General features: G+C 37.9%; 1 protein-coding gene across 2 annotated transcripts in view; it reads right to left on the bottom strand.

Moving 5' to 3' along the window:
- The window catches only part of LOC131152234 (uncharacterized), a 71178-nt gene extending 53978 nt beyond the window's left edge, over window positions 1-17200 (bottom strand). The window contains exons 1-8 of one of the 2 annotated variants that reach the window (XM_058103989.1): window positions 16982-17200; window positions 16800-16905; window positions 16648-16711; window positions 16235-16336; window positions 16033-16097; window positions 4113-4211; window positions 3703-3782; window positions 3392-3608 (exon numbers count right to left, since the gene is read on the bottom strand). In XM_058103989.1, coding sequence (XP_057959972.1) covers window positions 3392-3608; window positions 3703-3782; window positions 4113-4211; window positions 16033-16097; window positions 16235-16336; window positions 16648-16711; window positions 16800-16905; window positions 16982-17043 — 795 coding nt within the window. In that variant the 5' untranslated portion in view covers window positions 17044-17200. The remainder of the gene's footprint in view (window positions 1-3391; window positions 3609-3702; window positions 3783-4112; window positions 4212-16032; window positions 16098-16234; window positions 16337-16647; window positions 16712-16799; window positions 16906-16981) is intronic. The other variant, XM_058103990.1, reaches the window with a different exon arrangement.
- Between the last annotated feature and the right edge of the window lie 770 nt (window positions 17201-17970).

The following is a 17970-nucleotide window of genomic DNA, read 5'->3' as shown; positions in this document are numbered from 1 at the left end:
ATGAACAGGGCACTTTCAAATGGATATGAAGATTCTGTCAACACAAAAACAGCTTGTGGAAGAAGCTAATCTGCATTAAATATGGTTACAAGTAGAAAGATTAGTACCCCACATACCCAAAATCATCTCACGACAAAGGATTGTGGAAGGGAATCCTCTGCGTTCTGGAAGATTTCTAGAAAAAAGCTAGGGTCATCTTTAGCCACATTCTGCCATCAGATTTTGGACGATAGATGGGTTTCTCAACAGCCACTCAAACTCTTATTCCCATATTTATACAACATATCTTCTGAAAAAAATTCTAAGGTCTCTAAGACCCTTCAATCAAACCAAAATCTGGTGTTCTGGAGCATCTCATTCAATAGAAACCCAAGAGCTTTGGAGCATGTCAGTGTGGGTAAATTTCTGGATTTACTGTACTCAGCGAGTGTCAATTGCATTGACGAAGACACAATAGTTTGGCCTCCAAAGGATAAAATTTTCACGGTGAAATCACTTTACTCCATACTTTTTAGAAAAAATTGGGCTCTCTCCAATTCCCACATCCCAACCATAAACTCTTCTGGAATCAGCTTATTCCCACAAAAATATCCTTCTTGCTTTACTTGTCTTCCATGAATAAAATTCTTACCACCGACAACCACCCAAAAAGAGGATGTACTTTGGTGCTTCTGTTTCCTTCGTAAAAAAACAAAAAAAAAAAAAAACAGGGAGTCATTGAATCACTTATTCCTACATTGTGAGTACAGCATACAGCTTTGGAATCATCTCTTCTCTGCTCTAAAATTACAGTGGGTTATCCCCCACTCACTGCAGGATCTCTCCTTTTGGCTTGATCTTTCTCAAATCGCAAAAGCCACCTCAAGCTCCTTAAACTCTCCATCCCTGCATCAGTTAATTGGGAACTATGAAAGGAAAGAAATAACAGAATCTTCAACAACAAAGAAGCTGAGGCTACAATGATCTATCAGAGGGTACATAGCAATCTGTTCCAGTGGAGCTTCTGCTCTAAAGATCTGCAATACGAAAACTGGAGTGATTTCCTTGCCGTTCTGCCCATCTTAGGAATGTAGCACCTGCTGCTCAGCCTGGCATATTTGTACATTCTTACCTACATCTTGTACATTCTTTATTAATAAATTACTATTACTTTTCAAAAAAAAAAAAAATCTTATTACCTTTCATAGCCAGAAACAAACTGCTTTAGCAATATCTAGTGCTGAAGCATAATGTTGAGCTATGGCTTATACTGTAAGTGAGCTTATGTGACTAACGTCTCTCTATCATAGATGGGATTTTAGACAATGAAGCTAATAGATATGAATTTTGATAATCAAGCTTCCATTTATATCACTAGAAACCCAGTATTTCATGAGAGGACAAAGCACATTGAAGTTGATTGTCATTTTGTGAGGGATGCCGTGTTGAAGAAGGTCAAGACTCCTTATGTGAAATATGTTGATCAGTTAGGCTGTTTTGACAAAGTCTTTATCTAAGCTTGCCTTGTCTAATGGTTGTAAAAAGTTGTGATTGGGTGAATTTATACAACTCCAACTTGAGGAGGGTGTTAGAAGAGAATATGTTACTTTTGTAATTAGGTTGTGTGAGTGGGGGTATTTTGACCAGTCCTTTTTATTATTATCAATATATTAGAGGGTGGACTTGAAGCTGTACGCATTACATAAGGTTCCAGGAGCTACCGTCTCTTTCCTTCCCCTTGCTTTCTTCTTCTTTTCTTCTCTTTTTCGCTTCTCTCTTTCTCTAATTTTACTACACTAAGGTTGCCCCCAAGGTTAAGGTTTTAGTTTGGCTGGTCATCTTGAATAGAGTTGACATCAACAATCTTCTATAGATTAAGTGTTCTCACAACACTTCATCTTTTGATGTGTGTGATGCATTACGCCAATGATGAGTCGCATTCTCATCTGTTCTAGCTATCTTTAGTGGCGTAGAGCTTATCAAATAAGTTATTTGGATTCTTTGGTTGTGTGCCTTGCGCCCAAGCTCTTTGGAGACGTTTTTGTTGACTTCTTTCAAAGGCTTTGAGAGACATAAGAATGCAACAGGTTGTGGTTGTGTGCAATCTATGCAGTGTTCTAAGCATTTGTTTAGAGAAGAATGCTTGTATTTTTAAGGTTCACTCTAACTCCACACTTGCTGTGGGGACATTTTTTCTTGCTTCTTTGTAGGCTTTCATCTGTTTGCTTCTCCGATCTTCTTTCTTCGTAGCATAATTATCTTGTTGTATAAATTCTCCTTTTCTCTCCTTCCTTTTGCCATCCTTCGGAGGATAACTTGTCCCACTTTGTGTTCTCTCTCTCTCTCTCTCTTCTAACTAATGTTTTTTTTATTATCCAAAAATAGAAAAACAATATAATTGACATAAAACAAGAAAAAATCACTAAACGTCTTTAATTTGTTTAGATCATAAACGTAAGCCTCCCTTGTGTTTAAAAAAAACTGTGGCAATCCTTGACAGGTAACGGGCAGCATGTCCATGAATTCATTTTTGCATTAGCAAACTTGTTAAAAACATAGAGATTTACTTGTATTTCAATCCTACAATGCTACTAAAAACATGGACTGTTTAAGTAGCAAACACTATTTATTACTGAGGAGCCAGTTGGATTGTCTGAGCAATTCTGGCAACCGTTGACCTTTTGCCAATTGATTCTGAGTAGCTTATCAAGATCAAAAACAAATTGCGGAAAGGCTTCTATTTTTGTGACTGTTTTTTAAGTTGCAAACCCTGATATCTGAGTTTACCTTTCAAATAAGAACAGTTGAACTTCATTTTTTTCATTACCTAAAAATACATAGTTTTCATAAAATATTAATACTTAGCATTGTACTTAATATTTAACAAAACGAGACAAACATTACATTTTTACTTTTTTTAAAATGACCGAAATTTTCAAGTGTAAAAACTCAAAAATGTACAAAGTACACAAACACATACGCCTTATGCCCTGGTGGCATTTATCACTTTAATCACTAAAAATTGAAAATAGAACCAGACAGCATCCTATTACCCAGAAAGAGTCGAGCACCCGAAAAAAATATTTTCAAGGATATGAGCAAGTCGTAACCAAGGTCTTACACAGCTGGTATCCTAAACACTAAACAGCCACTTCAAAGCAACCAGCCAAAATAATGATATACATGTTAAGAACATTAAAATTCTTGCAGTATCTATGCCATGCATAGGTTGCCTCTCGTACGGGTGATTTGACACTCATTGATTATTGATAACGAACCATTCACTGATCGCAATACACATTTTGATTCTCAATGTTGAAGTTTTCCTCGTTTCTTCATTCTAGAGAGAAATGATACACATGATGATCAAAGATCATCAAACGATTGCAAATTTTAAAAAGTGAGAACGTACCTCAACCTTCTTCAACTGCATGGTCCCATCCATCACTTCTATTAACATTTCATGATTCAATTCAGATGGTTCAATGGTATCTTCAATCTTTTGTCGGCACAACAAACCTTCATAATTAAGGATGTGTGTGCTCAAAGACAGTCTAATGCTATTTCCGTCAAATTCAATGACCTTTACCCCAGTCAATGTATCCTGAATCTTTTCCATAGCATCAAGCCTAGAAGATAAAGTAACAAATGCATATGATGCTATGAGAACAAACCATAGAAAAGTACAGAAGGCAAAAACCCTAAGTAGCTGAATTTCCTTACCTTTTAAAAGCACAATCAAGATCCTGCAATGACTTCAAAGTTATTTTGTTCTTCTCGATCTGATTACTAAGTTCCAAAATCTACATGGGACAGACAAAAATGCACCAAAATGAAACTAGTGGTCACATTAGAAACTGCAATATGGCAGATGAAACTAGCACCAAAAATATAACCAGATTTGTCATAAAGTACATCAAGATAGATTAACACTCAACATTTTTTAATCATAACTGCATAAATCAATAATAATTAAGCATTAATAGACAGTAGAATGCAACGAATTAAAGGAGCCACTGTAGAGTTTGGATTCCTAGATTCATGATTTCATATTTTTTTAACACTAATATTCCATTGCTAGCGCAACATGTATGAAGAAGTGTATTGACCAATTAAAATGCAAGGAACAAAACCTCAAACTTGTGATCATCTGGAACATTGGTTGAATTCACTGGATCTTCTTCATTTGAAGAGCAATCATCATGTGCACCTGCTTTCGCTTTATCCACGCCCTGCAGAACAAACTGGCAGTTTAAATGCAATTTCTGAACATGAAATGGCCTCAAATAGGCTTTATATTATTGTGGATGAAGGATGTATATATTTAACAAAGAATAGAAAGGGGGGAGGGGACATCACAAACAAAATTCAAACAATTGGATACAATAAGCACTTAGGCAAACACTGACCAGCACTTCTTTTTGGAAAAATTTAAGGCAGGCTAATAGTCTATATTTGGAAAATTTTACTGTAATTACAAGTTCTTTTCTTAGGCACCTTTCTTGATCATCTGACTTATAATACTGATACTACAAAAAGTAACATCTATGTGTCAGGTCCCTCCTCACATGGAGGGGACATATCCACATGGGCATGTCATGTCAATATAGGAAGCATGTGAACATCATCACACCCACCCCAACCAACTCTCACCAACTCTTCCATGAATAGCTGCAAGATTAGTAGGAGAAGAAGTGATATTTGCATTTAAAAGGAAGAGAGGCATGCTGGAGAATGCAGAGAAGTGAACGCAATACAAAAGAGTGAGCACAAGTGAGTGTGTCCATACAATACTGTGGGCTACTACTTCAACGATTCCAATCATTGCGTATTTCTCTCTGTTTGTGTAGATCAGATGAGATCCTTCCCGTACCCTTATCTTGTTGCATTTTCACCACTTGGGTAAAAGTGGTAGATTGTTGTTGTACTACTTAATGCATAGTGCATTTTGCCTGGACCAAAGGCCCCGTGGTTTTTACCCATTTTGGGGTTTTCCGCATAAAAATTTGGTGTCTTCTTTAAATTTAGTTGCTATCAACTTTTCACAATTATTTACTATGTGGTAAAAATTGTCACTGATATTTATTACTGCCTAATTGATTAATACTGGTAATTTAATTGCACCATTTATTGCATAAGGAGGAAAAAAAATTTACAGCAATTTTTCTTAACATTCTGGTATAAGAGCCTGGTTACACTAATTGTGTAATTCTTGTGCAATTAAAAAAGAGGAAACTAGTAGCACTATGTTTAAATTGACAGAAACAAATTATTCAATTTGGAAGCCGAGAATGGAAGACATTTTATTTGCAAAGATCTATATGATCCAGTTGAGGGGCATAAGGTAAAACCAACAGAGAAAACAGATAGAGAATGGGAGAGGGTAAATAGAAAAATAGTTGGTCTCATTAGGCAGTGGATTGACAAAAGTGTGTTTCATCACGTGGCTAATGAAACAAATGCATATGATTTGTGGAAGAAACTAGAGACCTTATATGCTAGGAAAACCTCTCAAAACAAGGTTTTTCTTGTTAAAAGATTGGTCAATTTGAGATAAAGAGAAGGCTGAAACATGTCAGAGGATCTAAATATTTCTCAAGATATTATTAATCAGCTCACCGAAATGAAAATTAATTTGGATGATGAGTTGCAGGCATGTTTGCTATTGGGAACCATGCCAGATAGCTGGGATGCACTGGTTGTGGCCTTAAATAATTCTGCAGGTCATTTCTCAAGATATTATTAATCAGCTCACCAAATGAAAATTAATTTGGATGATGAGTTGCAGGCATGTTTGCTATTGGGAACCATGCCAGATAGCTGGGATGCACTGGTTGTGGCCTTAAATAATTCTGCAGGTCATATCGACATGAACACTAAAAAGGAGAGTCTTTTCAATGAAGAGACTAGAAGGAAGGGCCAGAATATCACCTCACAGCCTGAGGCACTTGTATCCGCAAGGCAAGGGAGAAGAACAAACCCAAATTTTAAAAATCCTGACTGACAGAGCCACTTGAGGGGGAGATCTAAATCCAGTTTGAAAAAGGACATTAAGTGCTACCATTGCGGCATCAAAGGGCACATAAAGAAGAATTGTAGAAAATTTAAAAGGGAAAAATCCAAAGAATGAGGCACAAACAAGGATGAAAAAAAAAATGAAACAGGGACCGCAGCTACCACTATTGACAGCCATGTTTTAATTATTTGTGATGATGCCTGTATTGCTTACTAGGATTGCACTTGGGTTGTTGATTCAAGTGCTTCATTCCACATCACTTCATGATGTGATCTGTTCACCTCCTATACTAGCAGTGATTATGGCTGTGTAAAGATGGGAAATCACAGGATATCAAAGATTACCGGCATTGGAGGCGCCTGGCTGGAGACAGATATTGGCTGTAAGATTCTTCCAAAAAAGGTCAGGTATGTCCCTACATCAAACTTAAATTAATTTCCGTTGGTGCTCTAGATAATGATGGGTACCATAACCACTTTGGTAATGGAAAATGGAAACTCAGCGAGGGATCACATGTGGTAGCTAGAGGAAAGAAAATAAATTATTTATACACCACACAGATCAAATTGTGCAAGGGAGAGGTAAATCTAGTTGTGGACTCCTCAATGGAACTTTGGCACAAGCGGCTTGGACACTTGAGTGAAAAAGGGCTGGAGACACTTGCCAAGAAGAAAATTCTTACAACTGAAGGCATGGGATTAAAGACATGCACTCACTGTCATTTCATAGGTATCCACCACACAGAAAATCAAACATTCTTGATTTGGTGCACACTGATGTTTGTTCGATGGGTGACATAACTTTAGGAGGTGCATTATATTTTGTTACATTTATTGATGACTGTTCTAGAAAACTGTGGGCCTATGCTTTGAAAACAAAAAAAAAAAGGTGCCTGAGAAATTCAAGCAATTCCGAGTCAATGTTGAAAGAGAAACAGGAAGAATATTAAAATGCATCAGGGCTGATAATGGAGGTGAATACAGAGGGCCATTTGAAGCCTATTGCAGGGAACATGGCATCATGCTTCAGAAAAGTGTTCCTAAGACTCCTGAACACAACTACGTGGCTGAAAAATGAATAGAGAACCATTACAGAAAGAATCAGATTCACGCTTTCTAATGCAAAATTGCCATGCACATTTTGGGATGAAGCAATGTGTACTATAGTGGATCTAATCAACCTGTCACCATCAATTCCTCTCCAAGGGGATGTACCAAAAAAGGTATGAACAGGAAAAGATGTTTCATATGATCATTTAAAAGTATTTGGATGTAGAGCATTTCTTCACATTCCAAAGGATGAAAGATCAAAATTAGATGGAAAATCGAAGCAGTGCATTTTCTTAGGCTATGGGCATGAAGAATTTGGCTACAGATTGTGGGATCCTATTAACAAGAAGCTGGTTAGAAGCAGGGACGTTGTATTTTTTGAAGCTCAAACCATTGAAGACTTTGATAAAAAGAGTGACACACCAAAGCCAGCACCAATAAAAGTTGTTGATCCCGTTCCAGAATTCCAATTCGTGGCGAATGATAATTACAGGGGAGACGAGCAAGAAACGAATGAAAATGAATTTAGCCAACAGATGCGTGATGATGAAACTATCGAAGAACAGGTCGAGCAAACCCCTCCAGATCCACCAATTCAACCCGAGGTCAGAAGATCTTTTAGGGAGCATCGCGGCAATCCAAGGTATTATTCTGAAGATTTTTTGAACCTAACTAAAGCAAGAAAACCTGAGTGCTTTGATGAAGCTATAACTAGTATTCATAAGGCAGAATGGCTACAAACTATGCAAGAAGAAATGCAGTCACTACAAGAAAACAGAACCTATGAGTTGGTACAGATACCAAAGGGTAAGAAAGCACTCAAGAACAAATGGGTGTACAGATTGAAGAACGATGGGAACAGTTCTCAACCCAAATATAAAGCCAGATTGGTCATCAAAGTGGATTCAATCAAAAGAAAGGTATCAATTTTAACGAGATGTTTTCACCTATTGTAAAAAAGTCTTCTATCAGAGTTCTTCTTGGTATAGCTGCAAGTTTGAACTTGGAGATTGAACAAATTGATGTAAAAACTCTTTTTCTTCGCGATGACCTGGAGGAGGAAATTTACATGGAGCAACCGGAAGGTTTCAAAGTGAAAGTCTTTACAGCCTAACGCAACCCCTGAGACAATGGTATAAGAAATTTGAATCCTTCATGACAGAGAATTAGTACAGTAATACTACTTCCGATCACTATGTGTTTGTTACGAAATTTTCAAGTGATGATTTTATTATTCTCTTATTGTATGTTGATGACATGTTAAATGTTTGACATGATACAAATAGAATAACTAGCTTGAAAGCAGAATTGAGTAAGTCCTTTGCAATGAAGGACTTGGGGACCGCAAAGCATATTCTTGGCATAAGGATATCTCGAGACATAAAGAACAAAAAATAGTGGCTCTCGCAAGAAAAATACATTGAAAAGGTGTTGGAGAGATTCAATATGAGCAATGCCAAGACAAGTAATGCCAAGACAGTAAGTTCTCCACTTGCAGGTCACTTCAAGCTGAGTTCATAAAGTCTCCTACGACTTCAAGCGAGAAAGACTACATGAAGAAGGCTCCTTATGCATCAGCAATAGGTAGCCTAATGCATGCTATGGTTTGCACAAGACCAAAAATCATGCATGCAGTTGAAGTGATAAGTTGATTTTTGTCAAATCCAGGAAAGCAACATTCGGAAGCAATAAAATGGATTCTTCAATATCTCAGGGTACGTCTAAACTCTATTTATGTTTTGGGAACTGCAAGGCAAAGTTGGTTGGCTATATAGATGCTGACATTGTTAGCAGAATTGACAGCTACATATGTTGTAATTGACAGCTACATGTGTTGCATGTTGGCAAAATTTGTTTAGGATGTAAATAATGTAGAAATCCCTACAGTGTAAACGACGGCCATGATTGCTGAATGTCGGCCAGCAGTGTGAACGACAGCCACAGTTGGTGAATGACGGCCACCTACCATGAGATCTTGCCACAAGCCAGAGGCTATAAATTGACTCCCCATCGAAGCTAAACTACACATCTCAACTGCAAGTTGTGTCCTTCTATTTTTCCATATTTTATTCTGTGTACATGTTAAATAGGGACCCGAGTATGTAAAGAATACACAATTGAATATACAATTGATTCATTCAGACCAAAATTGACATGGTATCAGAGCCCCAATTTTTTTTTATAGTTATCTCTCAGCTTGGCTGAAGCTGAATTCTTGGTTTCTTCGTTTCTTGGTAATTTTTTTTTGTAGCAGCAGAGAGTTTTGGGTAGCAGTAGTTTCTTTAGGAGATCAGTAATTTTCGGTGGCTTCTAAACTGTTGTTCGGCAGTTCTATTGAAGGTGTCGGGAATTTTTTTTTTGTGAAGTCCTAGTGCAGTGGATTTCTGGTTTGGAGGTTCTATTTCTAATTGTGACGAATTCTTGGTGGCTGTCGACAGATTTTGGAGGGGCAATTCCGGTGAATCAGGTTTATCCTTTCTGATTATATCTTTATTGCAAAGCATGGTTCCTATGGCTATAAGTTTGTAGCAATTATGTTTGGGTGTGTGGCTATCGGAAAATATTTTTTTGGTGTTGTTGGGCAGTTGAAATTCTTATTCTAGTAACTGTTGAGATTTCTCTGTTCTACCTAATTTTTGTTTTTTTGGTGGTAATTATGTCAGAAGAAAATTCTATTGTTCACCTTAATGGCAAGAACTATGCCAGTTGGGAATTCCTGTTCCGAATGTTTGTGAAAGGGAAGGAGTTATAGGGTCATTTGGATGGGTCTTCTAAGGCTCCAACTGATTCCAACAAGCTTAGTTCCTAGGAAAGTAGGAATCCCAAAGTTGCTTCTTGACTACTCAGCTCTGTTGAACCTCATATGGTCAACAATCTTCATGGGTTCACTACTGCTAAGATGATGTGGGATTACCTTCGGCAAATTTATTATCAAAACAATTCTGCTCAAAAGTTTCAATTGGAGTTAGACATCGAAAACTATCGCCAGGGGAATCTCTCCATTGAGCAATTTTATTGTGGTTTTATTAATTTATGGAATGATTATTCTAGGCTGGTGCATTCTCAAGTTCCCAAAGAAGCTATGGCAGCACTACATGCGGTTCATTCCAAGAGCCAGCGGGATCAATTCTTGATGAAGCTCCGACTCGAGTTTGAAAGTGCACGAGCTAGGTTAATCAATCGCACACCTGTCCCATCTTTAGAGGTTTGCTTGGGTGAACTCTTGCGTGAAGAACAGCATCTCACCTCACAGCTTGGCCTTTCTCAAGATGTTGGTGGTTTTAAGACTTTTAATGTGGCCTACGCCGCTGAAGGCAAAGGACGATCCAAATTTCCGCCATAGTGTTATAATTGCAAGGAAATTGGGCACATTGCAAAACATTGTAGCAAGAAATTCTGCAATTATTGCAAGGAGGGTCATATCATTAAGGATTGTCGTGTACGTCCTCAGAATCGATCCGCTCCTGCTTTTCATACTGCTGTTCAGTCCAATTTTGTGCCTACATCTTCCGCACAGCCTGCTATTCCAAGTCTGTCTTCCAACATTACTCTCGAGCAAGTTCAAGAGATGATCATTTCAACCCTCTCTACTCTTGGTCTTCAAGGTAAGAAAAATATTCTAACTTCTCCTTGGTTAATTGACTCTGCAGCTTCCAATCACATGACTGGCAGTCAGGCAACTTTATATGATTTCGTATGTATGATGGTAAGCAACATATTCAGATCGCCGATAGTAGTACTCTTCCTATTACAACTGTTGGAAATTTGGGGTCTTCCTTTACTAATGTTTCCGTGTCCCCTGATTTATCTGTCAATCTCATTTCGGTTGGACAATTAGTAGAAGAAAATTGTTCTATTCATTTTGATCGTTCTAGTTGTCGTGTGCAAGATCAAGCGTCGGGACAGGAGATAGCCAAGGGGCCTAAAGTGGGACGTCTTTTTCCTCTTCAATCATTTACCATTCCTCATTCAATTTCTCTTGGTTGCTCTGCTATTGCTAATAATAATAGCCAATTTTGGCATAAGAAATTGGGTCATCCAAACTCTGTAATTTTGACACATCTTATGAAACGTGGTTATTTGAATAATACAAGTGTGTCTTCTTCGATATCTTTTGATTGTGCTTCTTGTAAACTTGGTAAAAGCAAATCTTTACCTTTTCCTTTATAGGGTAGTCGTGTTTCAACATGTTTTGAAATTATTCATTTTGATGTTTGGGGTATGAGTCCTGTTATTTCTCATGCTCAATATAAATATTTTGTGACATTTATTGATGATTAAAGTCGTTTCAAATGGGCCTATTTTCTTCGTTCTAAAGCTGATGTGTTCTCAAGCTTCCAAACTTTTGTTGCCTATGTAGAAACCCAACTTTATACCTATATTAAGATCTTACGCTCAGATTCTGGGGGCGAATACATATCTCATCCTTTTCGATCTTTTCTCCAACAGAAGGGTATTCTCTCTCAGCGTTCGAGTCCTTCCACCCCTCAATAGAATGGCGTTGCCAAGCATAAGAATCGTCACCTTTTAGATGTTGTTCGTACATTGATGATTGAATCTTCTGTTCCTTCTAGATTTTGGGTAGAAGCCTTATCTACGGCTGTATATTTGATTAATCGTCTGCCTTCTCCTACCTTGGATCTTGATTCTCCATATTCTCGTTTGTTTGGTGTTTCTCCTGATTATAATTCACTGCATGTTTTTGGTTGCGTTTGTTTTGTTCACTTACCTCCCATTGAACGTCACAAGCTTGCGGCTCAATTTGTTCAATGTGCTTTTCTTAGCTATAGTAATTCTCATAAAGGGTTTGTGTGTTATGATGCAGATGCTAACAAGCTTCATATTTCTCACAATGTGATTTTTTAAAAAAATCAATATTTCTTTCCATCTCATACTAATCATGTTTCTTCCTCTATTTCGCTTCCTCCTTTTGATGACGTGTCTAGTATTACTTCTCGTTTTAAGCGAAGTTTTGTGTATCAACAACGTCACCCACTGCCTCTTCCTTCTTCTGAACCGCCACCTGATCTTGTCTTGCATGCGCCCCGCGGGTCTACTAGGGTTTCGCGACCTCCAGATTGGTATGGTTTTTCTTCTTCTGCTCTTCAGGCCACTCTTATTACTACCTTTGTGCTTAAGTCTTATTTTCAGGCTTCTGCTCATGAGTGTTGGCGGCAAGCTATGCAGGACGAACTTCAGGCTCTTCAGGACAATCACACTTGGGACATTGTCCCTTGTCCTGCTAGAGTTAAGCCTATTGGGTGCAAATGGGTCTACACTATCAAGCTACATGCTGATGGTTCTATCGAAAGACATAAAGCTCGTCTGGTCGCACTCAGGAATAGGCAGGAGTATGGGCTTGATTATGAGGAAGCATTCCATCCTGTGGCCAAAATGACTACTATCCGCACTGTTATGGCCATTGTTGTTTCGAAAGAATGGTCACTTCGCCAGATGGATGTGAAGAATGCATTTTTACATAGTGATCTAAAGGAAGAAATATTTATGAGTTGTGAATGGTGGCTCCTTTCTTGAAATGACTAATTTACACAAGGAGAACAACATAGTGCGGCATTCTAGGAGGCTTTTCTAAAACCGTCGACGGATTCACTGAAATCTCAGGCATCTTCAAAAAACATGCTCTCGGTATCTCAAACCATCAATGGTTTCAAGAAATCTTAGAAAACAGTCAACGATTTTGTTTCTGGGCAGCGAGACAGAAATTCAAAATTTGAATTTGAACATTAAGTTGGTTTTTAAGGGGGAACCTTCAAAGGAAAGTCTATATATTCTTGTCTGAGTGTATTGTGAGACAAGAGAGATCATTTATTAGAAGTGTACCGTGTACTCTATAATTTCTTAGTGAATTTTTTGTGTCAATTGCTTCTGTGGATGTAGGCATTGCCGAACCACGTAAATTCTCATGTTGTTGTTCTTGTTGTTTCTCATATACTGGTTGTGTTTGATTACTTGTTGCGTTTTACTTGTTCCGCTGTGCTTCCTATAACCAATCATTTTACAACATTATGTCTCCTCCTCCTGGCTTGTTTCCTTCTTCTTCTGTTGAGGTTTGTCACTTAAAGTGGGCTCTATATGGTTTGAAGCAGGCACCGCGAGCATGGTTTGAAAAGTTTTGTACTACTCTAATGGATTTCAATTTTACTCAGAGTCAGTGTGACTCCTTTTTTTTCTTTTGCAAGATTGCCCTTGGGATTGTTATACTTCTTGTGTATGTCGATGATATTGTGATTACAAGATCTGATCCCCACGTAATTGAGCAGCTCTTACAGCACCTCAAATCTTCATTTCATATGAAAAATCTTGGTCCACTACAGTATTTTCTTGGACTTGAGGTTCAACATTGTCTGAATGGTATACTCTTACATCAGTACAAGTATACCCAAGAACTTCTTTCATTAGCCGGTCTTCAAAACTGTAATTCGGTTCTTACACGTATGGAGGTCAATTTAAAGATGCATCAGGCGGATGGTGATCCCTTATCTGATCCTTCGATGTATCAGTAGCTAGTGGGTAGTTTAAATTATTTGACCATTACTCAACCTGATATCTTGTTTACTGTTTAGCAGGACAGTCAATTTATGTAGGCTCCATGCCAATCACATTTGGCTGCTGTCCGTCGTCTTCTTTGATATCTCAAAGGGGCATCTCGTCGCAGCTTGTTCTTCCCTTCAAGGAATTCTTTACAATTGATGGGTTTTAACGATGCCGACTAGGCTGGATGTGCGGATACTCATCGTTCTATTATGGGTTGGTGTATGTTCCTTGGCGATGCCCTCATTTCTTGGAAGAGTAAGAAGCGGGCTCATGTCTCGAAGTCAACCACTGAGTCTAAATATTGGGCTAGGTCGTCTGCCTATTCTGAATTCTTATGGCTTCGAGGGTTGTTAGGAGAACTTTGTGTTCCACAGCTTACTCCTACTCCTTTTCATGCTGATAATACAAGTTCTATTCAGATTGCTGCCAACCTCGTTTTTCATGAACGCACCAAACATATTGAGGTGGATTGTCATTCCATTCGTGAAGCCTTTGCTCGTCAGGAGATTACTCTTCCACTCATTTCCACTTAACACCAAACCGCTGATGTTTTCACCAACGCTCTTTCTCGTCCTCGCCATCAATTTCTTCTTGCCAAATTGACGTTTCTCGATCGCCCAGCATCAATTTGAGGGGGGATGTTAGCAAAATTGACAGCTACATATGCTATAATTGACAGCTACATGTGTTGTATGTTGGCAAAATTTGTTTAGGATGTAAATAATGTAGAAATCTTTACAATGTGAACGACGGCCACGATTGGTGAATGTCAGCCAGCAGTGTGAACAACAGTCACGGTTGGTGGATGACGGCCACCTGGTAGGTGAGCCACCGCCACCTACCATGGTGGTGGGCCACCACCACCTACCATAAGATCTTGCCACAAGCCAGAGACTATAAATTGAGACCCCCCACCAAAGCTAAACTACACATCTCAACTGCAAGTTATGTCCTCTTCTATTTTTCCATATTTTATTTTCTAAGTAAATGTTAAATAGGGACCCGAGTATGTAAAAAATACACAATTGAATATACAATTGATTCATTCATACCAAAATTGACAGACATGGCCAGCAATCTAGATTTTAGAAAATCCACATTGGGATATTTAATAAACTTTGCTAGAGGTGTAGTATCATGGCAATCTAAATTATAGAAATATGTTCGTTTGTCAACCAAGGAAGCAGAATATATTGCCATCATTGAGGCATCAACAGAAATACTGTGGATGAAGAAATTTTGGAAGGAGCTAGGACTTGAGCAAGAGAAATATAAAATACACTATGACGGTCAAAGTGCAATTCATCTCAGTAAAAATCCGACATTTCACTCTAGATCCAAGCATATTGAGATAATATATCATTGGATTCAGGATGTGTTAGAGATGAATTTGTTAATGCTTGCAAATATCCACACAAATGACAATGGAGCAGACATGATGACAAGGACTTAACCTTCAAGAAAGTTCAAGTTTTGCAGAGGGGCAGCAAGTCTGCTGGACCTCATTGTGAGTCGGGAGGGAGAGAATTGTAATAATAATAATAATAATAAGAGGGAAGCGAGTGAAGATCATCACACCCACCCAACCAACTCTGCCATGATTAGTTGTAATACTAGTGAGAGAAGAAGGGATATTTGCATTTAAAAGGAGGAGAAGCGTGCTGGAGATTGCAGAGAAGTGAACGCAATACAAAAGAGTGAGTGCGTCCATACTCTTGAAACAGAGAAATGGGAAGGTAGCAGCCGCTATTCATCGTCCGATCGACAGTCAAACGGTTTCCAATTGACCTGATTTTTCAATATATTGTAGACAATATTGTGCGCTACTACTTCAATGGTTCTAATCGTTGTGTCTTTCTCTCTGTTTGTGTAGATCTCGTGAGATCCTTCCTGTACCCTTATCTGGTTGTACTTTCACCACTTGGGTAAAAGTGGTAGATTGGGTTGTTGTACTACTTAATACACAGTGGATTTTTCCTGGACCATAGGTCCCCGTGATTTTTACCCATTTTGGGGTTTTCCACATAAAAATGTCGTGTCTTCTTTAAATTTAGTTGCCATCAAATTTTTCACAATTATTTACTGTGCGTAAAAATTCTATCACTGATATTTATTACTGCCTAATTGGTTAATAATGGTAATTTAATTGCCCCATTTATTGCATAAGGAGGGAAAATTTTTTACAAATTTTTTTCCCAACACTATGAAACTGACCATTTCTACAAATATGTAACTAAAACAGATAGTAAGAAACTCAAACCAACCAAACTTGCAAAGGTCATATGACAAAATCCAGATGTCAATTACAGCCCCTTTTCATCATGGCACTATAAATCCCATTTTAACTTGTTTTATATACCCAAAAAACCTTTTCTAACAAATAAATACTGTAATTTAATATATTTAAAAGTTCCCTAACATTAGCTATCTAACCTGAGATGCAACAAAATCAATTGAATACTTCAATCCTTCAAGATTACTCTCCAATTGATTAGAATCTGTAAGAAAGAGAGACAATTAAGCATTCTATAAACATTGTTTGTGGGCACATGGGCACACAAGTATGTGTGCGTGCGTGCGCATGTGCGTGTCTATGCGAGAGAGGGAGAGGAAGATAATCCTATAAGCTTCCAACCTTCCAAACAAGTCATTCTAAGAACCTCAATTTCATTGGAGATTTTAGCATTCTCAGCCTCCACCACCTTAAGCTCCCCCTTCAAATGTTTCAAGCATACATCTGCATTTATACAACTACAACATTTAACAAATACAAACCCATCCGACCACCTACACACCCACATACACACAGAGAGTAGTGTCTCTGTTTCGTTGACAAGGAAACAATACAAAATTTTTATCCTGTGTTTTTTAACTTTTTTATTGTGTGGAAGTGTACATCTAAACCCCTTGAGCTGTACGCAAAATTAAGCACGTTTTCTAATTTACTATAGTTCTATTTATTGAAATCTAAAAACTCAAAGGAAAAGTTAATTATCCTTTTCTTAAATTTTCTGGGTAACCAAACAAAGACATACACGGGAGGCTTACCCAAATCTTCATCTGCTGAGGAGCTGAAGTAGGAGTGCTCTGATATAATTTCTTTAATTTTGATCTGCGTTGTAATTTCGTTCAGCAATAACGTGATTGAGAAAGCATAATGACAAATTAGACAAATATCCACACGGAGAAAAAAGAGTTACCTCAAGATGCAGGGCGCAATCTTGCAGTAATTTCTCAGAATCCGAAAAATTTAACTCAAACTCTTCGTTGGAGCTTCTGAGAATGTCCGTTAGGTCTCCCATTCGACTGAGAAAAAAATGGAAAAAAAAAATCCTTAAATGAATAAAGAGGGAAAGAGACAGCGACAAAGCAATTGACGGACCTGCGAACGATGTCGAGATCAAGTGAGCCCGATGAAGGAAGTGAGTCCATCAGGTCCCCCATTTTTCTCTCACTTTCTCACAGTTTTTCCCTCGGAATCGAGGGAAAATTCGTCGTTCTCTCCGCGCTATCCAGTTTTCTGCTGCCGTTTCCTGCATAAATCTCTCCCGCCCTTTTGCCCCGCGCAAGAAGAACGGGAGGGTTCAAAAAGGAACACGGCGCGGCTAGTGCATGAGTTGGGCCGAAGTTCATGAGTAACCCGGCCGGTTATTTTCTGCGTTGGGCCAAACCGACGTAGAAGTGAGGCCCAGAGTGCTTCACGTGGGCCATTCTCATTCCAGGCCCACTGTCTTTACCCACATTCAGCTACTGCGAAGATGTTAATGAAATAAGGACAAATTATATTTTTGTTATTAAAATCATAAAAATTAATTATTGTCGCCTCTTCATTTTCTACCTTCATAAATTATGTCCCTTCATTTTCCACTACAATAAATTATGTGTTATCCTTATTACCCTATAAAAGGGATTTTTCCTCTCATTTTGACATACATACATAAAGCTTGAAGTAGGCGGGCGAATAGAAAAGAAAAAATGAGAGATAGAAAAAAGAGATATATTTTGTAAAAGATCAATTTTAAATCATATTATAATTTCTCTTGAAACAGTGAAATTTTTTATCTCATCCGCTCATGGAGTAAGCATAGTCTAACCACATAAAATTTTTGTCTTATCTCTATTTATTTTTTTACATCTTTTACAACACATTATTAGTATAAGATATTTCTTTAAATTATATTTAATTTGTTTATTGTAAGTTTTACTCCACAAGAGTATAATATTTTTCAAAAGAAAATATATTTTTTAAAGTTTAAAGAGTATCAATCTCTAAAATATATGGTAAGATAGTCCTCTTAAAGAGACTATATATTTAAATCTCCCTCCTATATATTTAATATGCCAAGGAGATAGACCTCTTGAAGAGGATAT

This window comes from Malania oleifera, chromosome 3, assembly GCF_029873635.1.
Source record: "Malania oleifera isolate guangnan ecotype guangnan chromosome 3, ASM2987363v1, whole genome shotgun sequence".
Taxonomy (NCBI): Eukaryota; Viridiplantae; Streptophyta; class Magnoliopsida; order Santalales; family Ximeniaceae; genus Malania; species Malania oleifera.
Note: the sequence above shows the minus strand (reverse complement) of the source record. Positions and strands in the feature narration are given on the sequence as shown.